Source organism: Phytophthora ramorum (genome assembly GCF_020800215.1).
Source record: "Phytophthora ramorum isolate Pr-102 chromosome Unknown Phyram_PR-102_s0007, whole genome shotgun sequence".
Taxonomy (NCBI): domain Eukaryota; phylum Oomycota; class Peronosporomycetes; order Peronosporales; family Peronosporaceae; genus Phytophthora; species Phytophthora ramorum.
In genome coordinates, this window is record NW_027150653.1 from 325,495 (window position 1) to 337,561 (window position 12,067).

The following is a 12,067-nucleotide window of genomic DNA, read 5'->3' on the forward strand; positions in this document are numbered from 1 at the left end:
TTGTTGCCCAGACAGACTTGCCGCACCTTGATACATGAAGCTACAACTCCCTATGCTTCAACCAAGCTAAGAATGATGAACACACAGCAAAACAAAAATCCACCGTCAACCAGAAGACGACTGAACCCGTTTACAGGTTTTTCTGAGTCGCCAGCTCTCGGGTAATCGTTCATGCGACGCCATTGGCTGCTCGCATCGCTTGTCCGTATTGCGCCCATTCGCCATCTGGAGCTCCAGTAGACAGCCTCTTCCAGACATCCCGACTGCTTCATGGGCTGCTCATCAAGTAGAGAGGCCTTCCAGCCTATTCCGGACAGTTTCCACTCTATCGGTGCGTGGTGCCGCGTCTCCGATCGCTGGAAAGGTGGAGTTCTAACTGTTGTCCTGGTCTCTGCTACCCACAGAGGACGTACAGAAAGCGCTGCGGTGAGTGGCTTGTACAGAACGGACCTCCCGACCATCTTGACGAAGCTGTGGGGGCTTGGAGTTTTACTGACTCTGTATGGGGGCGCACGACTTTTGTAGACAAGTGGGGCTGCAGTCGTCGGACCTGATCATCGCGGTAGGCGTCTTGGGTTGCAAAATAGCGCCAGCATTGCTGATTGGTGACGTGTCTAATACTTGATTGTTACTATCGTTTGTGATGTTTGTGCTGTTGTAGGTGGACTTCACGGAATCGAACTTGGTACGAAAGGAATACTGACATTGAGCAATGGGGACTTTGCTGACATGGAGCTGGGGCTTCTTGTTTGTTGCAGCGGAAGGGCCTGCAGACGTTCGAAGGGCGGTCGCTGCACTATGTTGATAAGACAGGCCGCGTGAGAAACCCGTACCAGGTGCGTCAATGCCATTTTCAGCATGAGGGGTTGTATTCGCTGCTGACGTGCAACATTTTGCTCTTGTAGATGGTCATCTCGGCCATCACTCGCGTGTTCGAGCTTTTCGACGATGACGACTCGATCCCGGCCTTCGGTTTTGGCGGCCACCCGCAGCGTCCTCTTGAGGAGCGGTATTTCCCCTTTGTGGAAGGCCGCGGATGCGAACTCGATGAGGTCCTGCAGCGGTATTTCGCGATTGCTACCTCCATGGAGCTCAACGCATCGGCCAGCTTTGTGCCGGTGATCCATGAAACGATCAAAATGGTCAAGAAGTCTCGACGATACCATATTCTGATCATCATCTCCAACGGCAATATCGATGACCCTGAGATGGCTCGGAGGGCAATCGTGGAGGCATCGGAGTACCCGATTTGTATGAACAATGTGCAGGGGTTAAGCAGTATCTTTATGCTGATGCTAACGTTTCGCTCGTGATGCTGTGTCCTATTAGCGATCATTATGGTTGGAGTTGGCGATGGCCCTTGGACCATGATGAGCGAGTTCGACGACCAGCTCCCCGAGCGTCGATTCGACAACTTCCAGTTTGTCAACTACAACACGATTCCGAGAGGCAATCTCAACAATCCTGACGGAGGTTTTGCGATGCAGGCGCTCATGGAGATCCCAGGTATACTGCGAACCATTGCGTGGCCTTATTTTTTTTCCAACAAGGGTTGTCTCTCGTCTAACACTGACTGTTCCTTGTTTACTTCTGCAGAGCAATACACTCAAATCCGAGATCTTGGACTGATCAAGAACTGAAATCGTTGACCATGGAGTACTCACTCTTACTACATGTAGTACCGCCCCGATAGCAAACAACGTTTACATGAGAATCTCATCTTGCAGCTTCGAAAGCGCAAGGGAAAGGAAGGAGCGCATCTAATCTTAGTGGTGGATGCAGTATTCCTCACCACCACAAACGATCGTCCAGTGGTACTTTTTGGAGAAAAAAAAGCTGGTACCTGACGAAGCTGTCTGGTGGACATCGATACCCAATCGAAACATTGCTTTGCTTTTATTCACATTCGTGCAGACTCCTGGCCTTCTTCGTTTGAGTTGTTCGAGTCGATGCAATGATATGACTCCATCTCGGCCTTTGCCTGAGCAGATCGAGGCTGTGAATTCACTAGAATCTACGGTATTAGTTCTATTTATGAGACAGCCGCGTGCCTGGCAACGCTGTCAGCGGTGATATCCTGCTTTGAAAGCATATCCCAAAGCGTTATACACCGACAGGATCGAGGGGCATCAGAGCAGGGCAGACACCAGGAAGGAAGAGGTGATTGCATTGACCCAGCAAAGCGACGGGATTCACTGGAGTATCGCCAGCGACAACGCAGACACCGACGCAACCAGCGAGGACTGTCAATTACTGCGGAAGCGACAGGAGAAGGGGGGCATAGTCTTCTTCGCCCATCCGGCTCTGCACAGATTCCCATGGGAAGTGCCGGACTCCATCGCAAATCAGCATGTACTGAAGGCACTCCTGAAACAACCGTATAGGAGATATCGGAACGCCGAAAAGGGCCTCGACAGAGCTATTTCTCAACTACAGGAGACAGCTGGGGCAAGCGCATGGCAAGCAGCAGCATTGACGCAACTTCCCAAACAACTATGGGCTCACCGTCAAGAGCTAACTGAGTATCAGGTATGGACGACGTACAGAGTGGCGTTGAGACAACTCAATTTGTACTATGAAGGACGAGAACACGACAACAGTTGCTGGAAGCTGCCGTGCTGCCGGAACTCCAAGGAAACCATGGAGCATATCTTCTGGAAGTGTCCATGCGCTCAAGCTTGCTGGCAGAAGCTTATAAGCCATTGGACTGCGGAACAGTGGACAAACACCAGCTTAAACAGCTTCCAAGCAAGCTGTGCCAGTAGGAAAGCACCCCCAGTATCAACGGTGATCCGGACAGCGATCCAGAAGATCAACCCGGATGCAGCAGACCAATATGAGGGGGTCTGGAACCGACTATGGCGAGTGTTGTGCAGCGTATGCATTACAACGCTATGGATCCAACGCAACCAAGTCGTATTCAAGGGTGAGGAGGTAACCATCGATGGTAGTGTTAGGACATTTTGGGAATCCAGCATGAGGCAAATTCGAACGATCGCAAAACGGGAACGTCGAAGAGCAGACACGAAGATCCAAAGAACACGGCTGCTATTGATGCAGCAACATCTAGCTAGGACACCAAGAGAGAAGCCGCGAAAGGCGGCACGCCCCGTACAACCACCGGACTCACACGAGGAACCGGCGTTGCTAACCAGGCTCAAGACATACCAGACATCCTGCAACCACTGATAATGGCGTAATAGACAAGTCTGAATCTCTCTCTCTCCAAAGCGTTATACAGGACCCCAGTGTCGCAGGACTGCAGGCTTCCCGTGGAAGGCTGCTTGGTCTCAACAGGCAGATGAGCAGCTTCAGTTTGTGTCCCGACACCTGATTAGCAAAGTTGCGACATGTGGTATTTTTTTAGTCGCCAGGTCGAAGCACCAGCGTCGCCACCAGTTTTGCGCAGTCTTCAGCCAACCCTGAAGCCGCTCCGCCACCGTACCTCTCTCCACCATGGTCCACGATTCATGATCACCTTCGCTACAGTAGTAAGAAGTTCTTACAATTGTAGCGATGCGGGTAATTGGTGCTTGCTACATGTACAGATATACTTAGCCTTGCAAAGGGGGCTGATGATAAAGCTGAGACCTTGAAGAGCCTCGTCCTGTCCCATCGGACTTCCATGTAAGCGTGGAGTCAAACGCAATCAAGAGCGGCAGGCATGAAGCTGCAATCTGATAGCCGTGTGCAATAGCCTGGACAAAGCACCTGCCAATGCTCACGGTACCGGTGAAAGAGCGTCGAGCACGGTGCGTGCGCGCTGACGCAAAAGATCATTTCCGAATTTGACTCGCTCCGATCACTGTTCCTCCGACCATGGCCACCACTCCGCGCACCGTCAACACCTACGCCGCCTACGAGAAGTCCGGCGAGCTCAAGCCCTGGCAGTACACGTCGCGTCCGCTGGGTGATGAGGATGTCGAGATCAAGATCTCGCACTGCGGCGTTTGTGGCTCGGACGTCCACACGCTCGACAGCGGCTGGGGCCCGACCCAGTACCCCGTGGTGGTGGGCCACGAGATCGTCGGCGAGGTGACTGCTGCCGGCCCCAAGGTCACCAACATGGCCGTGGGCGACCGCGTTGGTGTTGGTGCGCAGGTCTGGGCGTGCCAGAACAAGGACGCCGACAAACCGTGCCAGGACTGCTCCGACAAGGTGGAGTCGTACTGCGACCGTTCTGTGCTGACGTACAACGCCAAATACGAGGACGGTGCCATGGCCTACGGCGGCTACGCCGACTACGTGCGCGTGTCGAGCGCGTTCACCTTCAAGATCCCGGCGAACATCCCGTCGGACGTCGCGGCTCCACTGCTGTGCGCGGGCGCCACCGTGTTCTCGCCGCTGAAGCACCAGAACGTCAAGGCTGGCGACCGTGTCGGCGTCATTGGCATTGGCGGCCTTGGCCACTTGGCCATCCAGTTCATCCGCGCTCTGGGCGCCGTGCCGGTCGCGTTCTCGCGCTCGGCCAACAAGCGTCAGCAGATCTTGGACCTGGGCGCTGAGGAGTTCTACAACTTGAGCGACCCGGAGGACGCGGAGAAGGCTGCCAACTCGGTGAACATGCTGATCCTGACGGCTGACGCCAAGGGTATGCCGTACAACCAGTACCTGGGTCTGCTGCGCAAGCGCGGCACGCTGGTGATGCTCGGTCTGCCGAACGACGAGATCAAGTTCCAGCCTATGTTCGTTGTGGCTCGCGGCGTCCGTGTGGTGGGCAGCCTCATCGGCAGTATCGAGGACATCGAAGACATGCTGAAACTTGCGTCTGAGAAGAACGTGCGTCCGATCATCCAGAAGCTGCCAATGGCCAAGGTGAACGAGGGTATCACGATCATGCGTGAGGGTCGTGCTCGTTACCGTGTTGTGCTTGAGAACTAGACTTGTGCTTGAGAACTGGATAGCTTCTTGGTTGTGACTCACAATTCGTGAGAATAGCTACGTGTGGCAACTAAATAAAATGTGTTGACCATGAAGTAAACACTTCCACTAAAGCCAAAACATCACGAACAAGCCCTTCAGCTGTCACCCGTGCAGCGTCCGAGTGCAGGACTTGACACTACCAAGTTTCACCAGGATCTCAGCCATCGATCCCATCGCAACTGCCACCTGCGTCGTCGGACAGAGTGCAGCGTCCTGGGGTCGATGAGGCAGGACGCCACTTCAGGAATGCAACGCGGAATTCACGAAGGTGCTGGGCTACTCGCGGCGGGCGCGGCTTCTTCCTCCAGCAGGGGGTGCGATTAGGACAGCATACGGCTTTGGACGGATCTCGGTGATTACGCGGTGAGGGTCAGGCAATCTCTCGTGCTGGGCGAGAGTCAAGCAATCGGTCGTGCCAGGCTATTATTGACGCCATTCTCCCAATTGCTCAGCATGCGAGGAGGACAAGTGGTTCTAGCTGCGCTCTGTGTTCTTCTAGCAGTGTTGCTCAGCGGGTTTCCTATTCCCTCACTGTTCGCCTCACCACCAAACCCACAAGTCGAATTCAAGTTCCAGCAAGAAATGTTGGCCCCTTCCAAGCACGCGCTCGTCGTCGGTGCATCGTCCGGCATCGGTCTCGGGGTTGCAAAGGAGCTTGCGCCCATCGTGGCCAAGCTGACACTGTGCTCGAGGTCGTACCCAGCGGAACTGTTGGAGACGATCAAGAGGGAGAACCCGAACGTGGAGGTAGTTCACGAGAAACTGGACGTGTCGTTGATGCACGAAGTTCGCAAGTTCACGACGAAGCACGCGGAGACGAAGTTCGATTGGATTGTGATGAGTCCGGGGATCATGACGCTGAATGGCCGAACAGAGACCTCTGAGGGTCTAGACGTGAAGATGGCGACGCACTACTACGGAAGGTACGCGGTTGGCTTGTTGCGGAGACCGAGTACTATGCGTAACCTTACTGACTTTGTGTTCTTGGTGTGTGGCTGGGCAGATTTATGCTCGTTCACGACCTGCTGAAGGGGCTGAACCGCCCTGGTGTGCGAGTTCTAAACATATTGTCTGCTGGCGAGGGCGGCAAAATCGACGTGAACGACCTCGACCTCAAGCACACGTACTCCGGCTCAAACTGCGCAGCCGCAACGACACAGTACTCGTACGTTACAGTGGAGGTCTCATTCTCTTCCTGCCAAACTGACTCGCTGTATGTTGACATCGCAGAGACCTGATGACCCAGGCCTTCTCTGAGCGCCTCCTTCATGCACGCGTCACCTGGGTTCGTGAACACTGGTTTGGCCAAGCAACCGCCTGGGTACTTGCGCGTGCCGTTCAAGGGACTAGCGGCACTATTTGCTCGTACGCCTGAAACGTGCGGCAAGTACATGGTGTCGGCGCTTCTGAACGACGACTATGCGAAGGGTTGGAAGCTGCTGAATCAAAACGCTGTGGTGATGTCCAAGACCAAATACCACACGGAAGAGCTCAAGGACATAGTCTGGAAGCACACGCTGCAAACCATTGAAGACGTCATGAAACAGTGAAGAAGAGTGGCAGCATAGTGATAATACATCATGACTTTCGGCCTTCGAGCCCACTTGTATCTGGGATGTTGCCTCTCTCTACGGCTTATTCGGCGATCGATTTCCTTCTTGCGTGTTTTCCCCTCCTAGTGTATCGGATTATCGTTGATGGTCTTGAGTGTTCCATGCAGTCTTGCACTGGGTTGCGGGTAACTCCTGCTCGTTGGTCGAGCAACTTTCAGCCGGTTGCGTAGTTGTCGTTGAGCAGTGCCGGCACCATGTGCTTGGCGCGCGCCGTGGAAGTGCGAACGAGTACTGCTGCTAGTCGCATGTAGAAAGCGCTCGGCGAAAGCTTGAGCCATCAGGTTGCTGTACCATAGCAAACAACATATTAACAGACGATGCTCAGGTGGAGAAGTGACGTTAATCTACTTCGACTTCAGGAAAACAAACGCACGAATATTGCAACGTAGCCAGCGCGCAGCGTTTGAGGTCGTCGACGTGGTGCACCACGATGACCCACCATGTCGTAGATCAGCACTTGCGAACTTGTTGCATCAACGACACGTCCAGTTTCTCGTGAACTACCTCCACGTTCGGGTTCTCCCTCTTGATCGTCTCCAATAGTCCCGCCGGGTACGACCTCGAGCACAGTGTCAGCTTGGCCACGATGGGCGCAAGCTCCTTTGCAACCCCGAGACCGATGCCGGACAATGCACCGACGACGAGCGCGTGCTTGGCGGGAGGGGGTCATTTCTTGCTGGAACTTAAGTTTGACTTGTGGCCCGGGTTAGTGATGGAGTTAAAAATGAGAGAAGAGAGTACTTGCCAAGCAGCACTGCAAGTGCGCAAACAAGAACAATTTGCCTGACTGGCATATGTGCGAGTGGAAAGGCAATGCAAAGCAAAACCAAGGAGCCTTGCAGTGATTTCTCGACCATTTCCACTTCAAAAAAAATATATATACCTGGCACAGATTAGACTGGCAAACACGCATACGCTGCAGAGCCCTATAAAACCTATACAGTTTGGACGTCCTGCGGGTTCTACAGCTTTTCACGGGTATGGGTGTCGAGACTCTGGCCGCATGTTCGTCATCTCGGCGGTGCGGTGCGGTGCGATTGAGCGGGGCGAGAGTGGCCGACCTCGGGTTCGCTGCTAAGCCACCGAATCCGCTGCCGTGCGATGGACCTTCATCGTTAACGGGAACCAGCATCGAAGCAAGGAGTACACGTAATCCAAGACACCGCGGATAAGGCTGCCGGCGACCAATGCGAAGCCGCTATCGGAAGTCGATCGGAGACTGAGAGTTGTGACCGGACAAAGAGCAATTCAACTTGGGCCGACGAGGGAGTTTCTGATGTCATTTCGTCATGCCGGCATGCCTTTAAGCTCGAAACTCCGTCGGTGCAGGGAGAGCCATTCATTCCGACGCACGCGAATTCTTAGACGTGAACAAACGTTAACTTTGTTCACGTTCGTCAAGTACCTTGACAAGGTGGTTTCTCCATCCGTCGAGCCAGCAATTTAACTTTAACAACACCACTCAACAGGAAACTTCGCCGATGTTGTATTCCTGGGGGGTGACTTCCTCTGTTGTGGTCACGGCAGTACATGTATGTGGTGATTTGAGTTATTCCTTCGGTTGATACATCGTGATCGTCAAATGCAATTGTGCGTTTGTCATTGCCAATTTAAAGCACGCAATCCCATATCTGCACTTCCAGATGGGATAGAATGCTGGATCGGCGGATTGGGATCCTCATCTTGAGAAGAATAACATGTATACTACTGGTATATCAATGAGAACTTCTCAGCACGAACTGCATTGGGACCATTCGTGTGGTACTTGAACGCAATCAGATGCACCGTGCTTTGCAGTCTTTTTGGCACCTCCACTCTAATTCGCTCGAGATGCCTTGGACGAGCTACAGGTACATATTGTATTGTACCGTAGTCTCAAACCGTTTACGCTACGTTTGAGCTAACCATAGTCGCGCATGGCAGCAGATCCTCGTCAATATTCTGGGACAATGCCAGGGAGAAGGCAATCCTAAGTTCTCACATCGTGACCCAGGCTCCCTGGCAGAGTATTCATACATATATTAATACTATACCTTCCTTTGCATCAGTACCGTTCGCTCAATAACACCTATAACGCTTGCAAACCTATTCGTTCAAACGTCAGAGCATTGACCCATGAAGATTCTACCAGTAAACTCGAGCACGTGTGTTATACAATAACTACATGCATTAATAGTGCTCAAACGACAAACGATGCGTCTTCATATCGTTGAGCGATCCCTATTAACACGTGGGATTTCAACATCAGTGATTACACCGTAATCACTGTAATTTACAGGATGGTATTAATAGATAAGGATGCGTATCGTCCGTTGAACAGGCAGGTACACGTAGTGCAAGCACCCCTTGCAGAGTTCGTGAACCATTGATCTTTTATTCTTTCGAGAACTGAGCCACTGCTGGCTTTTGGTCGACTTTGATCTCATTCTTCAATTTGCTCTCCACCGCTCCAAGGTCCACTACTTACCAAGTCTTTGCCCAAGTCCAGCCGAGCTTCAATGCGTCTCTCTTACGTCCTGCTGGTGGCTACTGCCACCACCCTCCTCGCTAACGGCAACGCGCTGCCTGCAGCCACGAGCGCTGACCAGGCCACAGCCATCTCATCGACGTGGTCATCGACGGGGTCCTCGACGGGGTCATCCGTCTTGATTACCTCGCACGAAATTGGGAATGGTACTGGTAACGAAAAGCGGTTCCTGCGAAGCCACAGAGTGCAGGAGGACGATGACGACAGCAACGAGGACGACGAGGACGACAGTGATGAAGAAGAAGAAGAAGAAAGAAATAAGGGTCCCGGCTTCTTTGACTCGCAGAGGCTGGAAAAGATGCTGAACAACCGGATATACCGTTCGAAGTGGTTCAACAAATGGAAGAATAGTGGTTACACCCCCGGCAATGTCGAAAGCGAGATGGGCAATAAGCTCTACCAAAAGTACAGAATCTGGTATTACTACGGCCCGGGTGCACGTCGCAACTAAGCTTAGCGCGCAATGGCACAGCTGGCTCACGGCTAACCATCGGCGCCGCTGAATCCCGAGATGGAGCACCCTGTGAGCCGGACACGGTGTCGGCTATCTGCCGGCCGTTTGCCACACAAAATCAAGATTAGCGTAGGCGTGTGGGGCCTGGTGACCCCTGCACGTTTTCAAGACCAACACCAAGACGCAATGGACCTGGCGGACCCTTCGCGCTCAAAATCTCGCCGCCACTGCACGGAGGACACGGTAACCCCTCTAGTGCTCAAGACTCGCTACCAAGACGCAAGGACAAGGTGGACCTTCGCGCTTAGCTCAAACACCAACACACGGAGGACCTGGTGGCCCCCTCGTGATCACGATCTCCCACCGGCAGCGCTTCGGGCCTGGTGAGCTCCTCGCGTTTCCATGCAAGCACCAAAACACAGAGGACTTGGTGGCCCTCTTGTGTACCTGTTCTCCACCCGCGGCAAGAGGACTTGGTGACCCTCTTGCTTCCATGCGTGTCATGCCGAATCACCCGGCCTAGATATAGGGATCTTCGCATCTCAGCGATACAGGGAGTGTATCGTTAGTATTAATACTAACACAATAGACAATCCTGTTTCCCCTTGACTGTCGTTTCGTCTCATGAACACGGAGAAGCCGGCTTCGGAGCAAACGGCAAAGCAACCAACACAGGCGTCGGTGCATGCTACGGTCACTACGAGTGAAGTCTCGAGTGATACACGCACCTCGGAGCCGAAGGGGCCACGTGTGAAGGTTTCTGTGCTTGAGACGTTCCTGTCGGTTCGAGGGCGCAGATCAGGGTCGAAGACGTCAATTCCGACCAAACTAACGGCTGCATCGCTATCGAATGCATACACCAAACGCCGACACGACGAAAAAGCGACGGCTCAGCGAGAACCGGACGATATTTTCAGTGAGAGCATGGGTGCTTAAGTCCGCAAGAAGCGCGAACAGGAATTGGTGATTTTGCATCGGGATGAAATGGAAGTGAACGAAGTTTCCTGACGGAAACACGAGCGCTACCATTCGAGCGAGAGGTGTTGAATAAAGTTGTGTGTGATCGAGAGGAGAGCCGAGAAGTGTTCGAAGAGCGACCATGGCGTTTGCTGGTGAATGACCGGTGGTTGCACCTGGTAGAAGACGACGGCAATCAACAAGAACCAGGAGAAAAGGAGGAAGTAGTAGAAGAACAAGTTGAGCAGCAGGGAACCAATGTATCACACGCCATGTTAGCTAGCGACGCATTGCCAACCTCTCGTTTGACAGAATATTTGGCCACCTGGTCAACAAGACAGCCACGAGCTCCCCGGACCTCACGCAGCTTCTCAATGGCAAGGACAAGGTCGTGGTAGTCACGGGTGAAGGCCGTGGGATTGGCAAGATTATCGCCGACGGATTCGTGCAGAACGGAGCCAAAGTCTACATCGCGTCTCGCAATCTCGAGACCTACGACTAAGGAGCTCAATATCAAGTGCCCTGGTATCTGCATTCCGTTCCGAAGTTGTCTCTAGTAGGAGATTCAGCTATGCCTTGCTTAAAACGTTGTGCACCTTGTAGCTGCAAGTGAATTTGACGAGTGCGAACACAGCAGCTAAGAAGCTCCACCTTATACAAATTGCTGTTACTGTGTGAAGCTCCACAGAAAATCCGTAGTGCTGTATCGAAATTGTTGTTTGCTATTATTTGTGGTGGCTTCGAACTCGTTGGAGACAATCCCAGCGTCTTCGTGTTCAAGGTCTCCGACACTTCTCCTAGCCAAGTGCTTCATCTGTATGCTGTTTAGCGAGAGCTGCTGAGAGTTGGAGCTCTGCTGTGCACTGGAGCTCACCAAAAAGGTTTTTAGGGCCATCGAGAGCTGTCGATTCGCATCCGCCACCTCCTTGGGGTACATTTCCAACCACGCCAGTGCCACTCCACGATAGTCTCCAAAGCCAGCGGCAGTTCTTTGACCACGGAAGAATTGTTCGTAAATGGATTTAGCCTTATCTTGTCGCCGTTGGGCAATGGTGGCAGCATCAAACGGAATCAATGGGGAACTTCCAATTGCTCGATAGCCTTCCACAGCACTCCAGAACTTCTTGTCTAGCTCAATCGCGTTTTGCACTGGCTGACAAATAGAACCCACTCTCAACGCCAAATGGCTTCAAGGCGAGGGCTCGACTGTAAGCGGTGGGGACTGAGAAGAAGCTCTCTTGGCTAATGGAGTATGAACTGGAAGTACCTCGTTTCCTTGTTGATTTTGTGTCTTCGCGGTAACAGGTTGGTGATACGTCTGAGGATACAGAGTCCTGTAGGCATCGTTGGCAGTAGCTGAAAGTAGGTCAGCGACAAATTCCTGTCCTTCTCGACCTTTGACAATGGTTCCATCCCTTCGAACCCCGTAGCCTCCAGCGAATTCGTGACAGTTTTCGCCCGGTTAGTCTTTGGACTGTAGAGTAAGGTCTCGAAGAGATGAAGACAGAGGTTCGACCAGTGCACGGCTTCGGTTTTGACGAGCTGGTACACGAAAAGTCCACGCCGCTGGGAAGGAGACGAAATTTGGTATAG

At 52.9% G+C, this 12,067-nt stretch overlaps 3 protein-coding genes across 3 annotated transcripts; all 3 read left to right on the forward strand.

Annotated features, from left to right (window-relative positions):
• Positions 1-270: 270 nt before the first annotated feature.
• On the forward strand, positions 271-1,640 carry KRP23_8124 (Copine family protein 2; the record flags this gene model as incomplete). The annotated part of the gene is made up of 8 exons (XM_067893528.1): positions 271-331; positions 405-426; positions 526-562; positions 662-685; positions 759-836; positions 906-1,251; positions 1,330-1,506; positions 1,597-1,640. 8 exons carry the CDS (start codon positions 271-273, stop codon positions 1,638-1,640), a joined length of 789 nt encoding a protein of 262 aa, XP_067743047.1.
• Positions 1,641-5,505: 3,865 nt separating this feature from the next.
• KRP23_8125 (NmrA-like family domain-containing oxidoreductase notO) lies at positions 5,506-6,473 on the forward strand (the record flags this gene model as incomplete). The annotated part of the gene is made up of 4 exons (XM_067893529.1): positions 5,506-5,846; positions 5,927-6,088; positions 6,154-6,208; positions 6,267-6,473. The coding sequence occupies 4 exons, from the start codon at positions 5,506-5,508 to the stop codon at positions 6,471-6,473; spliced, it is 765 nt and encodes a 254-aa protein (XP_067743048.1).
• A 2,561-nt stretch (positions 6,474-9,034) lies between these two features.
• Positions 9,035-9,514, forward strand: KRP23_8126 (RxLR effector protein Avh6; the record flags this gene model as incomplete). The annotated part of the gene is made up of 1 exon (XM_067895882.1): positions 9,035-9,514. The coding sequence occupies one exon, from the start codon at positions 9,035-9,037 to the stop codon at positions 9,512-9,514; it is 480 nt and encodes a 159-aa protein (XP_067743049.1).
• Positions 9,515-12,067: the final 2,553 nt, after the last annotated feature.